Source organism: Myotis lucifugus, unplaced genomic scaffold, assembly GCF_000147115.1.
Source record: "Myotis lucifugus unplaced genomic scaffold, Myoluc2.0 scaffold_0, whole genome shotgun sequence".
NCBI lineage: Eukaryota > Metazoa > Chordata > Mammalia > Chiroptera > Vespertilionidae > Myotis > Myotis lucifugus.
Genome location: NW_005871048.1, coordinates 754,581 through 774,011, shown reverse-complemented (window position 1 = coordinate 774,011; position 19,431 = coordinate 754,581). Strand labels below are relative to the sequence as shown.

At 40.3% G+C, this 19,431-nt stretch overlaps 1 protein-coding gene across 1 annotated transcript in view; it reads left to right on the top strand.

Moving 5' to 3' along the window:
* The window catches only part of LOC102421416 (zinc finger protein with KRAB and SCAN domains 1), a 50,291-nt gene that overhangs the window by 13,728 nt on the left and 17,132 nt on the right, over positions 1-19,431 (top strand). The window contains 2 exon segments of the mRNA XM_014453121.2: positions 104-230; positions 5,275-6,161. Coding sequence (XP_014308607.2) covers positions 104-230; positions 5,275-6,161 — 1,014 coding nt within the window.

Here is a 19,431-nt window from a genome sequence, read left to right as displayed (position 1 = left end):
CACCCTGTAGGTTTGTAGTCAATTCTGTCCCTAACTCCAGGTTTGGGTAGTGGGTTTATCCCTGAGCTTTGGGGGAACTGAGTGTGGGGATCTCATATTTCAGGCGATGGTGAAGATCGAGGACATGGCTGTGTCCCTCATCCTGGAGGAGTGGGGATGTCAGAACCTGGCTCGGAGGAATCTCAGTAGGGACAACAGGCAGGAGAATTATGGGAACGTGTTTTCCCAGGGTAAGAATAATGCAGGATTATTGTCTGATAAGATTGTTTTGCCTCTCTTTGTTAGTTGTGGGATCTCTGACATGTTCAATTGAGTGTTGACAAGGATTTAGAGACTACTGAGCCCATTTCTTCAGACCAGGTAGAGAATGGGAACATTTATGTTCATTTAACTCCAAAGCCTGGTACTGTGACTGACTCCCTGATTACAAGTAGATTTTATTTATTTATTTATTTTTTACCTCTACGTCATTTTTGCTGTTTGAAATCAGAAATATTCTTGTGTTCTGAGTCCTCACTTCTTCCATCACTTTGTTACCTGGGAGGATTTTGCTCCACTTCCCTGTGGGTTACAACTTAGGTACCTCTATTGGGGGAGCATCTGTATTTTCTAGTGTAGAGGGCCAAGTGAGAACTGATCATTGGTTCTAATCCTAACTTGGGACCATGTTCCTAAACCTACCAAGCAAGCATCCTTCTGTGGGCTTTCTGTCTTCTTTATCCTGTGAACCATGCTCTGTGACAGCTTTGCATAATTCTATGAACTTACATCTATACCTCCCTTTTGATCACAGTTCCCAATTTCCAAACCTAATAGTAATCTATGAAGAGCTCTGGTCCCTAGGTAAATAGCAGGGGTGGGGAACTGTTTTTCTGCCAAGGGCAATTTGGATGTGTATAACATCATTTGCAGGCCATACAAAATTACCAACTTAAAAATTAGCTTGCTATATTTGGTCAAACATTTCATTAACTCACCCCTAATGCCTTGGCAGGGCCAGATCAAATGATTTTCTAGGCCTTAGATGGCCCATGGGTTGGACGTTCCCCACTCCTACTGTATAGTAAAGACAAAGAAGTTCTAAGGCATCAATCAATATAAGACAAAGAGACACAGTTGACATACATTCCCATTTGTCTCTGCTGAGAGACAGGACTGCAGAAGAGCTCTCAAATAATTCCTATCATAGGAAGTCCACGTGAGGCTTCTACCCGGGGAGGGCAAATGAGGGGAAACTTCATAAAGAAAGGATGTTACTATGAAACCTAAACTTTTGCTTTGAACCATCAGGAAAAATGGGTTTATGGTTTCTTGGTACTTACTCTTTGGATTAGGTGAAAATTAAGGCAAAGAACTGATCCATGTTTATAAGCTGGATATTACCTATTCCAAGATAACTTTTTTTAAAAATTGGGTTCAATCCAGATAGTTGAGGACCTTGGCTTGGAATTCAAAAGAAGTAGTCAATTTCCTCTTTCTTATGATTGGTTTAGTATTTATGGCAATTTCTTCACTAAAGTCAGGAGTTAAATATTATTCGGCTCTCTCAGGAGTTGCATTCAAGGGCCTATCTGGGATAGTACAGACCTTCTTGGACAAGTTTCTTAAGGCCAAATAAAAAAATAGAGTTGGGATATATATAAACATATATAAAATATACCTTTATTGAACAATTTTTAATCTCTACTTAAAACAAAATGAATACAGCAGTCTACAATAAGAATATTCCAATGTCCTCATATGCTGATTGCTAAAGTGAGAGGATCAGCCCTGCATTAATAAAGTTTTGTCGTCTTCTGGTGTCTCCTTCATGGGTATCTCTGGAATTGTTTTTATTTTCTCTGCTATTCTCTTTCAGTGAAGGTTTTAATTATGTTTACCAATGCCCCAACCAACTTCTTCACCTTCATCTCTGTCTGCTCTATGCTGTTCTCCCTGATGGAGAGAAACTTATTTCCTGTGTCTGAATGTCCTTGTAATCTGCCAAGTTCAGAGTTCCTTGTTTTGCCCATTAACCATCTCTTTGTTGATAAAAAATTTCATAGAATGGAGACATTTTCACTTTCCTTTATTAACCGTTTGAGTCCCAGGGGGTATTGAAAAAACACTGTCGAAGAATCCCAAACAGCGCAACCGCGCTTTCTCTAAATGAGTACGAAAAGACCCAAACAGCGTGATAGCGCTTGTTTTATTTTATGTCGAGAAATACCAAGCAGCGCGATAGCGCTTTGTTTCTTTTACATCGATGAATCCCAATCGGAGCAATAGCTCTTCTTGCATGTGTTAGGTAATGTGATTCTCGTCTTTTTCTCATCGCTCCGTCACATTTATTGCAGTTTGCAAAGTGATCGGACGTATTCTTCCGTAAGTGGTTTTCATTGTTAATAATTGTGTATTTCAAAATGATTAGACGAAGCAACGCAAAAGGTAAGTATCAAATTAATCTAGATTTACTGTTTAACTTTTCTAAATTTGGTGTATCCCCAAAAAGGTACAATGAATCGAAAAAGAAATTCTATGAGCATAATCACAAATCCATGTGATCATATTATTGACGACGATGACGACTACATTGTTCCTGTGAAACGCAAAAGACAACGCATTTTGAGTTCCTCAGAGAATAGTGATAGTGATTTATCGCATCAATGTCCACTGAGCAGTCCACGTGTTGCTGAAGAGGTTCCTAATCAACGTGATTCTCTAGAGCATAGCGAAGAATCTGGCTCGCGATGTAACTTCTCCAGCCAGAGTAAACCCATTGAATACTTTGAACTATTCTTTGATTCGACACTATGGTCACTCATAGTTGAAGAAACTAATAAATATGCGGAGTATTCAACACATTTACCTAGAGAATTAGAGTCATTTGAAACAGAGGTTTGGACTCCAGTTACCGTTTTAGAGATGAAGGCATTTACAGCGGTGCTGTTGGAAATGGGAATTACTAGAAAACACACTATGTGTTCGTATTGGTCCGAAAATTCACGTAACATACCGTGGTTTCGAAGAATGTTCTCTCGAAATAGATTTCAACAAATTTTGAAATACTTTCACTTAATTGATAACCGTTTATGTTTTCCACCTGGCCACGAGAAATACGATCCCTGTGCAAAATTTCAGCCGCTTGTTGAGCACGCCAATAAAGTATTCAAACTACATTATAAACCACACAAAGAATTATCCATTGATGAGTCGTTAGTTGGGACGCTGTGCCATTCTAGCATAATGCAATACTTGCCGAATAAAAAGCATCATCGTTGGGGAATAAAATTTTGGATGCTGTGTGATTCCGTTTCAAAATATTGTTTGGCGTTTTCTTGCTATAAAGGTGCAAAAGAAACAACTAGTAGTGATAGAAAAAAGTTTGGTCTTGGATATGATGTTGTGGTAAATTTACTGAAAGATAGTAATTGTTTGAATAAGGGGCACCACCTTTTTATCGACAATTTTTTTACTAGCGTAGAATTAGCTAGATATTTATATTCTATGGATACCTATTTAACTGGGACCATTAGAAGGAATAAGAAATGTATTCCCGATAACTTGAAACAAACTAATGTAAACGAGGTTAAATATTTTCGAAACAATGAAGTATTGTTCTGTGCGTATCGCGAAAAAAAAAATGTAAAAAATCCTGTATTATTAATTTCAACGAAAGCAGAAGAGCAAGATGTGACTATAACAAAAAATCGACATGGCAGAGAAATACGTTCGACAAAACCCGCTATGATTCAATCTTACAATGCCTTCATGGGCAGTGTCGATGAATCGGATAAAATGCTGTATACCTATCTCGATGAACGAAGATCAGTTAAATATTGGAAAAAGGTAGCCTTTAACATAATCAACCGCATGGTTTTAAATGCATACATAATCTACAAGGAAACAGTTAAGAGTAAAGCAATATCTTGGTTAGATTTTATGTCCAGTATTATTTTTGAAATTGAGTGTCAGTGGATGAATGAAAAGCAAGCACATAGTTATGTAAAGGAAAAACCATTTGGTTTAGTAAAGTTACCACAACGCAACTTGCGACAATGCGTAGTCTGCAGCACCAAAAATGCAATAAAAAGATCACATTTAATTTGTGTGCAATGTAAAAAAGGAGTTCATCCAATATGTTTTGATAAACACCGATGTTACAAATTATAAGTGTTACTCTCCATTTAAATTTTTTGTTCATAACACAAAAATATTGTTAATTTGTAATTCGTTATTTTATAAAATATATCTGTATTATTACATATGCGTACTATAAATTTATAAATATTTCAAGTTTTGTTCGATAAAAATTATTGAGAAGATAATGAAATAAAAAAAATTTTTTTAATATATTTTATTAATTTTGATTTTTTTTTTTTTACAGAGAGGAAGGGAGAGAGATAGAGAGTTAGAAACATTGATGAGAGAGAAACATCTCCTACTGGGGATGTGCCCGAAACCCAGGTACATGCCCTTGACCGGAATCGAACCTGGGACCTTTCAGTCCGCAGGCTGACGCTCTATCAACTGAGCCAAACCGGTTTCGGCTGAAATAAAAATTTTTATTTTGTAATGTATTATTGCATTATTATAGTATCATTCTACCTATTGTAAAATGTACTATTTATATTAAAAGGAGCTGTGTGATGTACTTGCGTCAGTAAATCTGAGCTCGCGACTTCGACAATCGGTAACGCACCGTCAGTTGTCCACAATGTTCGAAATGTGCTGGGTTTTCTCGACATAAAATCTCAGCAGCACAATCGCGCTGCTTGGGACTCAAATGGTTAATGATACTCCTTTATTTCTGCTAATACCACTTATTTTCTAGGAAAGACCTGACCATTCTCTTTTTAAGCTCATAAATTCTTTTTTTTTTTTTATAAATTCTTATATTAGAAACAGAACATGATTTTTTTCCATGTATATTTGTTTCTTCAAATTAATTATCAGGTGACCAAATAATAAAACTGTGAATTGTTAATGTCTTATGTTCTTTAATTCTTCATCCCTTCTTCCTTAACTGGTTCTGTCCCTCTGTTCACTCCCCAGTAGATCTGTTCATTCCCATCTTCTCTGTACACTCCCTCTTGTCCTTTCCACTCTTCCTGCCCTCTTGTTTCCCAATTCTATTCCCTGTTTTCTATATTTTTTTCTTCTATTTTATCTTTGATTAATACTGTGGGGTCATTTTGCAGGTATGTAGGAGCTTCCTGGAAAACAGTGTCATTTGATTAACCTATAGATTAAAAAGAAAAAGGTGTTATTTGTTTTTTCTATTTATTGTGTCAGGTTGTGAAAGCAGGAATGAGAATGAGGAGTCGACCTCCAAGGCTGAAATCACAAAAGACTCAGCATCACGTAGGGAGACAAGAGGAAGAATCCAGAAAGATTTTGGAGAAAAACATGAACAGCAGGGCAGAACAGCAGAAAGGCAGCAGAAGAATTCTGAGGAGAAAACTGGAAAAGAAAAGAAAGATTCAGGGCCAGCTACAGCCAAGGAAAAAAAAACAACCACAGGAGAGAGAGGTCCCAGGGAGAAGGGTAAAGGATTGGGAAGAAGCTTCAGTCTGAGTTCAAACTTTAACACCACTGAAGAAGTTCCAACAGGAACAAAGTCTCACAGGTGTGATGAATGTGGTAAATGCTTCACAAGGAGTTCAAGCCTTATTCGCCATAAAATCATCCACACTGGAGAAAAGCCCTATGAATGTAGTGAATGTGGGAAAGCCTTCAGTCTGAACTCAAACCTTGTCCTGCATCAGAGAATCCACACAGGAGAGAAACCTCATGAATGTAATGAGTGTGGCAAAGCCTTCAGTCATAGTTCAAATCTCATTCTGCATCAGCGAATTCACTCTGGAGAGAAACCTTATGAATGTAACGAGTGTGGGAAGGCCTTCAGCCAGAGCTCAGACCTTACAAAACATCAGAGAATTCACACGGGGGAGAAACCCTATGAATGTAGCGAATGTGGAAAAGCTTTCAACCGAAACTCATACCTTATTTTGCATCGGCGAATTCACACCCGAGAAAAGCCCTATAAGTGCACTAAGTGTGGCAAGGCCTTCACCCGGAGCTCGACTCTCACTCTGCATCACAGAATCCACACCAGAGAGCGAGCCTCTGAGTACAGTCCAGCTTCTCTTGATGCGTTTGGAGCATTCCTGAAAAGCTGTGTGTAAAGTGAGAATTTGCTGACAAGCCATTTCCCCCTTTTGTTTCTAAATTTATTTCAGAGATGTGTGCTCATGGAAGGGAATAAACATCCTCAACAGATTTAAACACACACACACACACTTTTTAAGGATCCTTATAGTTAGATTAGCAGTGTTCTACCTTTGCATAGTCTGTGGGCATATAATTCTTCCATACAGCCCCTATAGGGAAAAGCTAGTCATATGGATAAGCTACATGATATTTCCTTATGAGATAAAAGCACACAGCAAAATGTCTCGCTTTTCAGTAATGATACCTTTAAGGCGCTATTGGACTCTCAGCAACCATGATACAGAATCGAAAGATTAAAATTGGCTCTCTAAAAATGATACTTAGGTTAAAAGCTGCTTGCTACAAACAAGCCCTGGTTGGCCAACATCTTGCTGTACCTTCTTTCTCAAAAAAAGAGGGATAGTTAAAAACTACATTGGGACATGCTGCTTGAACTAGTTATATATATAAGATATATATGAACACTGGTAGCCTACCAAAGCTATAGAAATCTAGGACTGTGCTGATCAGTATCAAACCAAAGATTTCTATCTCTTCCTGAAAGAGAGGGTATGTGCACCAGTCTCCAGTTCCAAAGGACTGCCACAAATGTAGATGGTTTTATCCTCATCTATGAGATAAATTCTACTGAAATGGCAACAATGATTCAAAATACTTCTCTCCCTTCTGGAAGAAATCCCTAAAGCACTAATCACACTCTGAAATGCATTTCTCCACAAGTTAGCACTTGATTATATACCGTCTTGTAATCTTTTATTGTTTCATGTATGAAAATTTTCATCACCCCCCAAAAGAGATGCTTTGACAAAGGATATATTTATATCCTTACAGCACTGGGCACAGTGCTGAACACATAAGGAGCACTCATTATGCCTGACTTCTAACAGGACTTTTGCACTTACGATAAAGCCCTGTGAATCATGAGTACCTGAAATATGGTAGCCTGGCCCAGCTTTTGAAGAGGACATTCAGAGTCTGAAGCATGCTAAAGCTCCAGGGTCTTATGCTATTTTTGTCCTAAACAAAAGAAAGGCAACATTTAGCCACCTACATAGACTTTCTAAACATGGATTAGTAAATGCCATGGAATGTCAGAAATGACTCCATTATCTCATCTTAAGAAAAAGACAAAAACTTACTAAGGCCATTTTTTGACATCTTTTTATGACAAAGATCTTAGAATTTTCTTCAGTCAGCTGCTGAACAACCTGATGATTTGGGCACTTTCTGAATCATTTGTAACTTTAAATAATAGTTCAGACTATGTATTTTTTTGTTGCTTTTCAGAAAAAGGAAGATGTAGGAAGCATTTTCTCCCACACTTTCCAGAAACTTCACAAAAGCATTTGACATCATTAGCTGGCCATTACTAAGTGTGTTAGTTACTCTGAGAAGTTCACCAAATTGCTAAGATTTGGTTGGTTGTATCAGAGTTGTACTACGCAGTGTCTTTTCTCTTTCTCATCACTAAAGACTGAGGTGGGGTTATAAAATTTGGATCTTTTCTATCTGTGCAAGAAGATGCAATTGGCTGCTTGGAAGCCAATGCCAGAGACTTCAGATGCAATACAAGAAACCCAAGTATCGGGGGCTACTACATAGGTAGTCATCAGGGACTCAGGTAAAGATGACTGCTCATGAGAGCATGCAAAAGATTGTAAGCTCTGCAGAAACTTAAGACACAGAATAAGAACACACCTGAAGACTATCCTTGGAACAGGAGACCCCCAATAGAGATTGAGATTTTCCATCAAGAAACAAAACTAAGACGCATCATTTTGCTAATCAGCAACTCGAGCCCATGAGACAGCATGGTTTTATGGGGAGCCAATGAGGTGGGGGCAGCTATGGCCTCAGCTCCAGACCAAACTAAAATCTGCATAGCAGTAATTCTTTCGCCTCTCTATACCTTGGACCAACCACAGTTTCTCTGTAGTCTCTAAGCAGTTTCATCAGTGTTGCCTGGGAAACTTCAAAGAAGTCAGCTGGTGACAGGAATGTTTCTATCCATTCAGTTTAAGAAAAATAGAAAAGATACTCCAGAAACGTATACCTGAGGAACGTTTTATAGTAAAGTGAAAATAGAAGAAATGCTTCTAGGATTTTCTTCACAATGAACCACAGTGATGGTTGCATAGAAAAGCGCTGGTGCTTTTGAGCAAAGACTTGCTGCTGGGAAGCAGCTGAAAGCAGTGAGCTGCTTACCTCCAGATACTGATCAAAGCACTGACTACTCTTAAGAGGGAATGAACTTTGGTTGGTTCTTCATTGGCTTTTTTTATTAGCCAGAACTACATGCTGACATAACTCAGCCATTTTTTTTAATGAAAATTAAAATAACCTGTGCCCCCACATTTAATGCCTATTTTTCGAGACATTGTACTGTGTGGGCCAGCCACTGTGGTTGCTTCAGATCTTCAGCAGATGCACTCCTTGAAGAAGCTACTTGAAGATGTTTCCTAAAGAAAACAGGCTACAGCTGTTGATTAAAACCATTTGCATTGCATTCATCAGCTGCTCAAAGCAAATTGTAATTGGCTTATGGTCAAAAACACTTACAACATCTAATAAGTGTTCAGGATAGTCATTCAGAGTTCTTGACTGGGTTAAGCCTATTAATAGTTTAAACAGTAGCATGTAAGTTGACCTATTGGAAGTTTTTGAAGGGCTTCTTAAAACAATACCTTAACTTTGCCAGGAAAAGAAGTAAAGTTCTTCAAGTCATGGGGTATTTGTTTCTACTCTGGCCTGGCAGGCAAGGCGAAAGCCTGAGAATAGAGATGTATGAGGCATCTTGTTGAATGCACTTAGTATTTTATTAAAGGCATAAAAGTGAAACTATGCTAAATATGTACAGAGAGGTTAATATGTTTGTTATGTGAGACAATTCATATCTTATGTACATCAGAGAATTCATTCCAGAAGGAAACCTCTTGAATGTGATAATATGGCAAAGCCTATAATCACATTTCAGCCCTTAGCATCAGAAAGCTTACACTGTAAATAAACTTTATTAATATTATATGTGAGGAAACCTTTCATGTATAGCACTTGTTGCTTTGGACAGAAAATGAATTCCATCAGTATGTTCCAATTGTAATGAATTTCAGAAACACTGCAGAGGACATTCAATCTTAACTCCAGAGGATCCACAGAAGAAAAAAATGTGGGGAAATAGCAAAATGTACAACTTCTTACAAAAATTGTCAGTGTTGGGTACTTCTATATATTTTATATGACCTTAATGTCAGTGTCTGTGTTTTGTACTTTCAGCCCCTGTTGCTATTCTGTATATTCTCTGTAGGCAAATAATGTATTTTATTTTTCTCTATTTGACAGAACACATCACTTCAAAAAAAGCAAAGTTTTAGAGTAGTAAAGAAGTTGATGTGATTACAGACAAAAAAAATCAATTCACAGAACTGAGGAGGGGGAATATGAGAAAAAATCTTCATAGTTTATGCTTATCAAATCAGAAGAGGAAGTTAGTAGATGCAATAAGAGACAGTTTAGCCCGGCCAGTGTGGTTCAGTTGGTTGAGCGTCCCACTCACCAAGAGGTCACCAGTTCAATTCCTGGTCAGGGCACATGCTCAGGTTGTGGGCTCAATCCCCAGTAGGGTGCATGCAAGAGACAACTGATGGATCTATCTCTCATCAATGTTTATCTCCCCCTCCCTTCTCTGAAATCAATAAAAACATAAAAATAAAAAGAGAGACAGGTTAATGGGGCACTAAAATGAAATAATTCCTATAAACATGCAGCTTCCTGAGAGTTTTCCAAGCCAGAAAGTTGACCTCTTAGCTGCCAAGTCACCATTTTAAGCAAACAATGGTTTCTCTGAGCTTGTCAGGGGGAGTAAGAGGATCTTCTCCATGAATTAAGAGTAGGGAGAGTATTAGAAAGGCCAGTTGACTGGGTTCTATAAACCATAGCCCTGCTTCCCCCACTAACTTAAATGTTTATGCTTAGATTTGGGGTAGGAAAACACCAAGATGGGCTCTTTCCTAGAAAATAGTGACAGATGCACCCAGTTCCTGGCATTGCAGGAAGTTTTTCTGACCAGCATTTTGTGGTATTCCTGTTGGCTGTTCTGTGTACCTTTCCTGCTCCCGCTTACTTTCCCTGGTTTATGATGATAAGAGAGAGGGCTTGTGAAGATTTATGGCTGTGAAAGAACTTTTTCCTAATTTTTATCCTAGACTTGATCACCTTTTATTCCAGAGTTTGATCATGCTGATGTACTCATCTAAAGCTAGCTAACCAGGTTCACTCATCCTGCCATCCTTGTGGGAGATTCGTTGTGTGAATTGGAGTAGCTATTAAAATGTAGTCCAACAGTGACAGCAATACTTGCCAGAGGAGCCATATTTTTGTGTGTCCCACTCTGAGCAACTTCTCAAAAAATGGGCTGGGGCTCCCCATCTGAGAAACCGAGTGAAGGTCTGCAGGTTGCAAAGTGAAATGTGGAATCAGAAATAGAAATGAGTGGTATAAATAGATCTTTCATAAAAGTAGATTTCTTTCAACTACTACTGGAGAATTTAATAAAAAGCATTTGAAAAGTTTTCTTAACAGATTTAGGTTTCATTTTTAGAATGGATACATTCAAAAGCAGTTATTTTGCTATTCAAATTAATTTTTTATTATATATGAAAATGAAATTGTTTTACTTTTCAAAGCTTTGTGAAACAAACTTGAAGGTATAGGGAGGTAAGCCATCTCCAACTCTGCAGGTCAAACAAAAGTTTGGGAAGTACTTTGAATATCTCATAATATAGACTGTCTTAACATGAGAACTTTGTTTCATATTATCTGGTTCTATTTCCTAGTGGACACCACAAACCTCATGTTTTTCTCTTATCCTAAAACAGTGGAAGGTAAAAGAGTGGGTACTAACTTGACTTATAAATAATGGTCCGCTGTTATTTTAACAATTTTTTTCAATCTCTTAAGATTCTCACCTTCATTTACTAAATTATGACTCACTTCAAATTACATAGTAATCAGCAAAGTTAATTGGTCTTAAAATTGTATTTCCTCCCTTCAGCAAGCACTCATTAAGCAGTGAGAATGAGTGTTTTAAGATATAAAGAATGAGATCGGTGAGTGATTTAAAGGTGGTTTTGAAACTTGGATTTCATTGCAGTTTCAGATTTAGGGGTTAAGTTCCTTTGATCCAGGGAAGGGACTAGGCAGCTGCTATCATTTAGTTTCCGGACAAGGTCAGGTGTGTTGGGAAGGGTTGTAACAGCCCTGCACTCCTGGCCGAGGAGGAGTAATGAGGCGTCTGGTGGAGGGAGAAGAGAGAATCGTGAGGATGTGTTGAGTCAGTGCTTGCCTCCCCCTCACCTCAGCTAGTTAACAGTGTATGGTTTTAGTCTGCCCCGGCAAGGACAAAGCATCTTAGAATGAAAGGTGCTTCTGCAAATAGCAGAGGTTCTTAGAGGAAAACAAATATATGAGGGGGTGGGGTGGGAGGAAGTGGACTATGAATATGCAGGAAAATCTTGTTTTAAAAATATAACTTTAGGGGTAAGGGATAGGATATGCAAGCAAAATCAATTATTTTAAAATGAACATGTATTTTTATTAACTTTTAGTTAAATATAGATTATTACAACCAGCTCAACATGATAAGCCTAGGTCTGTGGAGAGAGCTAACTCAGGCATTCATTGTCTTGTTTATCTATAGACTGGACAGAACAAACCTTTCCTGTTTTGTCGTTCTTGGTTTCTTAGAATAAATTAGACAAAAGGAAGACACTTGTCTTTGTATACCTGCAGAATTAAGTTATTGCTGTTAAAACCTGGCCTTTTCACTAGTCTTTGAAGAGTCCAGATGCTTGGTAGGTGTTCAATAAATTATTTTTAAATTGAATTTGTTCTTTTAAAATCCTCAACATCTCTAGAAAGGCTTCTTTCAGTGAATAATGGAAAGTGGTTGGTTTTTTTTAAGTTAGGGAACTTCTCCATTGAAAATAATTTAAACATTAACTTACTGAAATTTCAATCGTGTGAAATGGGAGCAAAGTAAACTGTACACACATTTATAGCCAATGGTCCATTTTGGGAGGCCGGGGGTGTCTGACAAAGAAATTAGAGTAGTGAGGTTTGGGAAGGAAACTGGGGATTTGTAATAAATATTCTCTTCATGTTGTTTCTCTCCTGGGTCATGGTAAAACAATAAATTATCATCTCTAGGTAACAATGTCTGTGGTATTTTTTTTTCATCCTTGGTTGCATAAACAATTTCATAGTTAACTGGAACTGTGACCCACAAACAACCCAAATGAAATTGTTTTAAGTCATTTCACCAGAACTCCCTATGACATGCCACATAAAGCTCTGGCTAGGTAGCTTCTTGGAAAGGGTAACAGGATAATCATTCCTCCCCCCACCCCACCCCACCCCCCCAAAAAAAAAACACACAAAACACAATTTTCTCATTAGATGGAACCATTAAAATACCTTTGAGCAACTTATGGCCTGGAAAAATCCTAATGGTGAGTACTGCATGAAATCTGAGTTTAGATCTAAACTGACCTCTAACCTAATCTTGTTTTGTTATTACATAATATATTGAAACAAACTTAGTGTGATTTTTTAAAGTAAATAAAAGGTGGCACATGTGAAGAAACTATTTTTATGCAGTTACCTTCGCAAGCAAATCCTGGTTCAGGCGAACTTCACCCTATCTGTCCGTCTTAGCCCGTATCCTCCAGAGAGCAGAACCTGAGGTGAGGGCTTGTGTGCAGGTGATTTATTTTAGAAAGTGATTCCAGAGGGCAGAAGTGAGGGACGGTGGACAGCAACGGGAAGAAACCTGTACATTATTGAATATGGTCCCTGCTGTGGACAAGGGGCCCCGTGAGAGATTCAGGTCCCAAGTTTAAAGGCCTGGATGTCAAGAGGACCAGAGTCTCACAGTCCCCCCAGGGCAGACAAGAGTCCCAGGAGTCAAAGGTCAAGGTTTACACCTACCAAGACTTCTCAATCTTTCACTCTGTCCAGTCCAGTTCAAACCCTGGGCTACCTTCCTCCACGTCCTCCATTCCTGTGCCTCCGTTACAGAAAGCTGTGGGAGAAGACACGCAGACATGGCCTTCATTCTTAAGAGTATTCCTGCCTTAGTCTTGAATTCACAGTCTGGGTGTCTCCTGCTCCCCAAACTCCCATGCCTACCACAGCTTCACGTCACCCTTTCTCGGCAGACACACTTCAGTATTCTTTCCCAAGGGCCTCAGGCCATCAGATGTGCTCCACTTTCTGGAATTGCCTGCCCCCCTGGAGCCCCTTGCCTTGCCGTCTGCCAAGGGATGTGGCCTTGCTCTGGGTCCTCCAGGCTCCCCCTCACCCTTCAAATCTGTTCTATGTTTATTTATTTTTTTAAAATACATTTTATTGATTTTTTTACAGAGAGGAAGGGAGAGGGATAGAGAGTTAGAAACATCAATGAGAGAGAAACATCGATCAGCCGCCTCCTGCACACTCCCCACTGGGGATGTGCCCTTGACCGGAATCGAACCTGGGACCCTTGAGTCTGCAGGCCGATGCTCTATCCACTGAGCCAAACCAGCCAGGGCTCTGTTCTATGTTTAAATGAGCATAAACCTGTAGCTTTAAGGAGCAAAACCAAATTTTAAGTATCACTTGATAACCTTGTCCCTTCCATTGAGCTACCAAATTCCTCTACCAATTGGAGCATAACCACTGTTTTCATCGCTTCACTGTTGATATCCTCCCTCCTCAAGCCTCTGCAACTGAGCTGTTTTCTTAACCATTTAAATGGTCACCGGTGTTCTTGACAGTATTTTTTCTTCATTCTTCCTTACATTTCTATAATATTTGACCATTTCCTTGAAACCCTGTCAGTTCGCATTACTCTGTCCTTCAACTTCTCCCTTCCTCCACTCATCCTACATAATAAAGAGGTCATATGCAAATTAACCCTCATGCCCTCACAAGATGGCTGCCTACAACCAGGCCAGCAGGGGGGTTAGTGAGGGACGACCAAATGACTAAACTAGCAGGCTGTGTGGGGCGACCAGGCCGGCAGGGATGGGGCAGGTAGGGGCGACCAGGCTGGCGGGGGGTGGTGGGGCAGTTAGGGGCGATCAGGCTGGCAGGGGGGAGTTAGGGGCGACCAGGCAGGTGAGTGATTAGGAGCCAGCGGTCCAGGATTGTGAGAGGGATGTCAAGGGGTCCCAGATTGGAGAGGGTGCAGGCTGGGCTGAGGGGACATCCCCCCCCCCCCCCCGGATGAATTTCATGCACCGGGCCTCTAGTGAATAATAACCATGAATTTTCTCTAATCTACATATCAACTTTGTGAAGACAGTTGCCCCGTTTTACAGCTGTGGAAACTAAGGACTGGAAAGTGAAGTGGTTTACCCATTAAGTGGCAGAGCTAGATTTTAAAACCAGATGCGTCTGACTCCAGCAACCCAAGTTCTTTCCACCACTTCATTGTCACTTGTCCTTTATGAACTCAGTTATTCTTCCTCCATACATCCATCACCTATGGTTACACACACAGGCATTGGAGCCAGTTCATCTAGGATCAAATTATCTACCACTTACTTGCTGTGTCTTAGTTTTCTCATCTGCAAAATGGGTATAGAGTTATTATAAGCATTAAGTAAGCCATTACATGTAAAGCACCTACAACAGTGCCTATCATAAATGTTCCAAAATATTAGCTATTATTATTTCCTCCATGGGCCTCTAGCTCTTCTCTTCCAAATACTCACTTACCCCCAGATCCCTTTATAAGGTGAAACACACTGGTTGTGTACTCCATCCCATTAGTCCCTAAAACATGTAATCTTGAAATCAGGTCTTTGTGAAAATTGAGGATCCAGACACTGGGCCCATTTTAGTCCCAGATGCTATGGACAGAATTTCACATGGTCTCTCTGATTCTCTCAAATTGCCCCAATCCTTGCTTAATTCTTTCCCCTGCCCCAGTCCTTCAGCTGATGCAATTCCTTTTGCAATCCCAAATCCTGTGAGGAATCAAATATTCCCTAGAATGATGAAAATTGCTGCACAGGTTTAAGAGGCCTTTCTTGTCCCAAACTAACCATGTCCCTTGCCAGTAGTTACCACCACTGCCTCCAAGTCTCAGGTGTCATCCACTTCAGATTCTTTAAGGAGGTGCTTGGCTGCCTCTAAGGTTATCTATCACCATGTGCCCTGCATTTGGTTCTGGATTCCACATTTAGAAAGACAGATTAACTGCAGGATGGTAAGAGCAAAACCAGCCCTAGCCAGTTTTGCTTAATGGATAGAGTGTCAGCCTCCAGACTGAAAGGGCCCAGGTTCAATTCTGGTCAAGGGCATGTGCCAGTTGCAGGCTTGATGCCCCACCCTGGTCGGGCACACTCAGGAGGCAACCAATTGATGTGTGTGTGTCTCACATCGATGTTTCTTTCTATCTCTTCCCCTCCTTCCTGCTCTCTCTAAAAATCAGTGGAAAAATATCCTCAAGTGAGGATTAACAAAAAAACAAAAACAAATATCCTCATGTGTGCAACCAGGGATTTTTCTTGAGGAGGAAAAATCTCACTGGGAACTTGGTTTCTGCCCTCAAAGATGTAAAGGCCTGTCATCTTAGAAGAGGATTTCAGTTTGTTCTGCTTGACTCCAAGAAATAGAACTAAATCCCCTTCTACAAACATGATTGTCAGGCATATGCTGTGTATTGGGAATAATAAAAGGAAGGAGATACAGCAATGAGTAAGGCAGCTTAGTAAAGCCAGCTCTGCCTAGCCACTACCAGGATTTGGGGCAAATTAAAGAAAGGTACCCCATCTTCAGGAAATTTGTCTGCCTTCTGCTGGCAAGTTGTGATAACTATATAACTCCCTGAAAACTCCCCGATAAGATAAATGGTGGCCCCTAGGGTTGTGCAGGGCACAAGTTGCACACTCAGGAGTGACCCTAGTGGACGCCACTGGGAGGAGAAAGAACCTTGCTGCAGAGCAGCCAGAGCAGGTGGCTGAATCAGTTTATTCGTGTATGGCTGGGGGACACACAGGGGTCTGGGCAAGAAGGGATCTTGCATGGGGGGTAGGCCTAGGCCAGGTAGCCTTTGTAATCTCCTTGTATTCTGAGAGTATGCAAATTTTTTAAAATATATTTTATTTATTTTTCACAGAGAGGAAGGGAGAGGGATAGAGAGCTAGAAACATCGATCAGCTGCCTCCTGCACACTCCCCACTGGGTATGTGCTCGCAACCAAGGTACATGCCCTTGACCGGAATCAAACCCGGGACCCTTGAGTCCGCAGGCCGATGCTCTAGCCACTGAGCCAAACTGGTCAGGGCAAGAGAGTATGCAAATTTTTCCTGGGTTCTTCCTCAAGCTAGGGGGAACAAGCCAGTAACGTGTTCTTGTGCAAGTTGTGGCAAGAAAGTACCCTCTCTTATTAAGAAGAAGGCAGGTGGCCCAATCCATAGTGGACAGAATAGAAATATGGATCTGTGATAGGTGGAGCTACATCCATCCCTTGGGGGGGGAAACAAAGAGGGGATCAAAAATAATATTGTAGCCAAGAGTTTTGAAGATTAAAAATCCCTTATTATTGGTATAAGTAGTTACAAAGCTAGTTCACTCTCGCATGACCCAGCACTTTAAAGTTGTCAGAGAAGCCCACTGGCGTTGCTCAGTGGTTGAGTGTCGACCTATGAACCAGGACGTCATGGTTTGATTCCCGGTCCGTTTATATGCTCAGGTTGTGGGCTTGATCCCTGTGTAGGGCATGCAGAAGGCAGTCAATCAATGATTCCCTCTTATCATTGATGTTTCTCTCTTTCCCTCTGAAATCATGTAAAAATATTTTTATTAAAGGAAAAAAAATGGCCGAAACTGGTTTGGCTCAGTGGATAGAGCGTCGGCCTGCGGACTGAAAGGTCCCAGGTTCGATTCCGGTCAAGGGCATGTACCTGGGTTGCGGGCACATCCCCAGCAGGAGATGTGCAGGAGGCAGCTGATCGATGTTTCTCTCTCATCGATGTTTCTAACTCTCTATCTCTCTCCCTTCCTCTCTGTAAAAAATCAATAAAATATATTTTTTTAAAAAAAGGAAAAAAATGTTATCAGAACGAATATTATCATTCCATTTTCAGATAATCAAGCAACATATCCAAATCTCCCAAGGCTCATTAGCAACAGAGCTTCAGCGCTAAGCCCTGGGGTTGTCTACACCACTCCATATCTATTCTTTTCATTTTCTTTAGAAAATGTCTTTGCAGCTTCCCAACATGCTATATGTGTGGACTCCTTCAAGGAAGACGGACGTTCTCAGAGCTGTAATGGACAAGAAGCCTGCCCAGCCTTGTTCTAAGAGAAATCAAGGTTTGATCACCCTCTACTGGCCAAGGTCAGTGATGGCACAGAAATAGGTGATGGCAGAAGTGAGGAAGATCCGGAAAGCAACCATTTGAGAGAGAGCCATGACCATGATCATGTCTGAAAGCTGCTTCTGAATCTTTGAATATAAATGTCTGAACTGACTGTGGGCCACTCTAAGGGTCCACAGTTCCTCATTTAAAAGACCTCCATACTCTTCCACTTTACTTTCTCTATATACTCAGTTCTCTTTTGTCTTGAAACATTTGGCTTGAAAAGGAAAAAGGATTCCTATCCCCTTTGTAGCAGAAACCTGGAAGGGGAAAAGCTACCAGTGGTTACTGTAAGCCTTGGCTCTCTCCTCCTTTTCCACAGAGCGATCTTTGGGACAATCATGTGATAATTTAAAATATTTTAAAGGGACAAGAATAACAACTACATGCATTTTGTGACAGAAAAGAATAGATCAAGACTAAGATCAATGAGTTGAAATTATAGGAATGCAGATTTCTGCTTTAAAGAACTTTTACCAAGTAGAACTCTCCCAAAAGAGGGAATTGTCCTCTAAAGTAGTAAGCTCCCTGCCACAGAAATGGTTAGTAACAGAATTGTCATAGAATGTTTGTATGTTACAGAAGGCTAGACTGAGATCCCCAAGATGACACATTCATTCAGTCACCACTTATTGGTCTCAACTCTTATCACAACATTTCTATAATTATTTGATTACATGTCTGCCAAGAACTGTGTGTATTGTTTTAAATATATCTTTATTGATTTCAGAGAGGAAGGGAGGGGAAAGAGAGATAGAAACATCCATGATGAGAATCACTGATTGCTGCCTCCTGCACACCCCCTACTGGGGATCAAACCCACAACCCAGGCATGTACCCCTGACCAGAATCGAACCTGGGACCCTTCAGTCCACAGGCTGACACTCTATCCACTGAGCCAAACCAGCTAGGATTGTGTGTATTTTTCATTTACCCTTGTGCCTTAACACAATATCTGACACACTGTAGGTTCTTGGTGTTTGTGGAATGAATTCATTGGAAGAGTATGAGGTTCCTGGAAATCAAAACCATTCTAAAGAGGAAATGCAGGTGACACATCACAGTGAGTCACCAGCAATTTGACTAACTTTTCCTTTGTTCTCTTGTGGTCTTTTCATATGGTCATGGTTATATTAATGGAAGAAAATAATGGATTGTTCTAGGTTAACTTGTTTTAATACCATATGATTTGTATGAATGATATCTTTAAAAATCTGTTGAGACATAGTAATGACACACATTGAATTAGAGAATCAGAATTCTACTCTAAGATTTGCTACTAATTAGCTAACTAGTGTGCCTTGGATCTGACTTCTCTAAGCATTGGCTTCTTCATCTAAAAACAAGAGCTTTACCAGATTGTCCTTAAGGTTTCTTTTGGTATAAATATCTTGCAACTCTAGGCCCCTTCTTCAAGCCCCTGCATCACAACTCACTGGTTACACGGGTAAGCAAAAATCCTTTGACTAAGTGACTGGTTAGAGTGCTACCAAAGCATCCACACACGTGTGGCTAATAGAACAGATACAGGTTTCCTGGTTTTCCCCTCAGTCCTAGTGATTCTATTCCCTTTAACCATTTATTCTTTTTCCAGCCGATGCAGAGGAATTATAGAGCTTATAAACATAGGCTTTGGGTCTTAGCTGGTTTGGCTCAGTGGATAGAGCATCAGACTGTGGACCAAAGGGTCCTGGGTTGGAGCCTGGCCAAGGGCAAGTACCTCAGTTGCAGGCTCCTCCCCAGGGCCTGCAGGCTCTTCCCCCGCCCGAGCCAGGTCAGGGCGCAACAAATCGATGCGTTTCTCCCACAT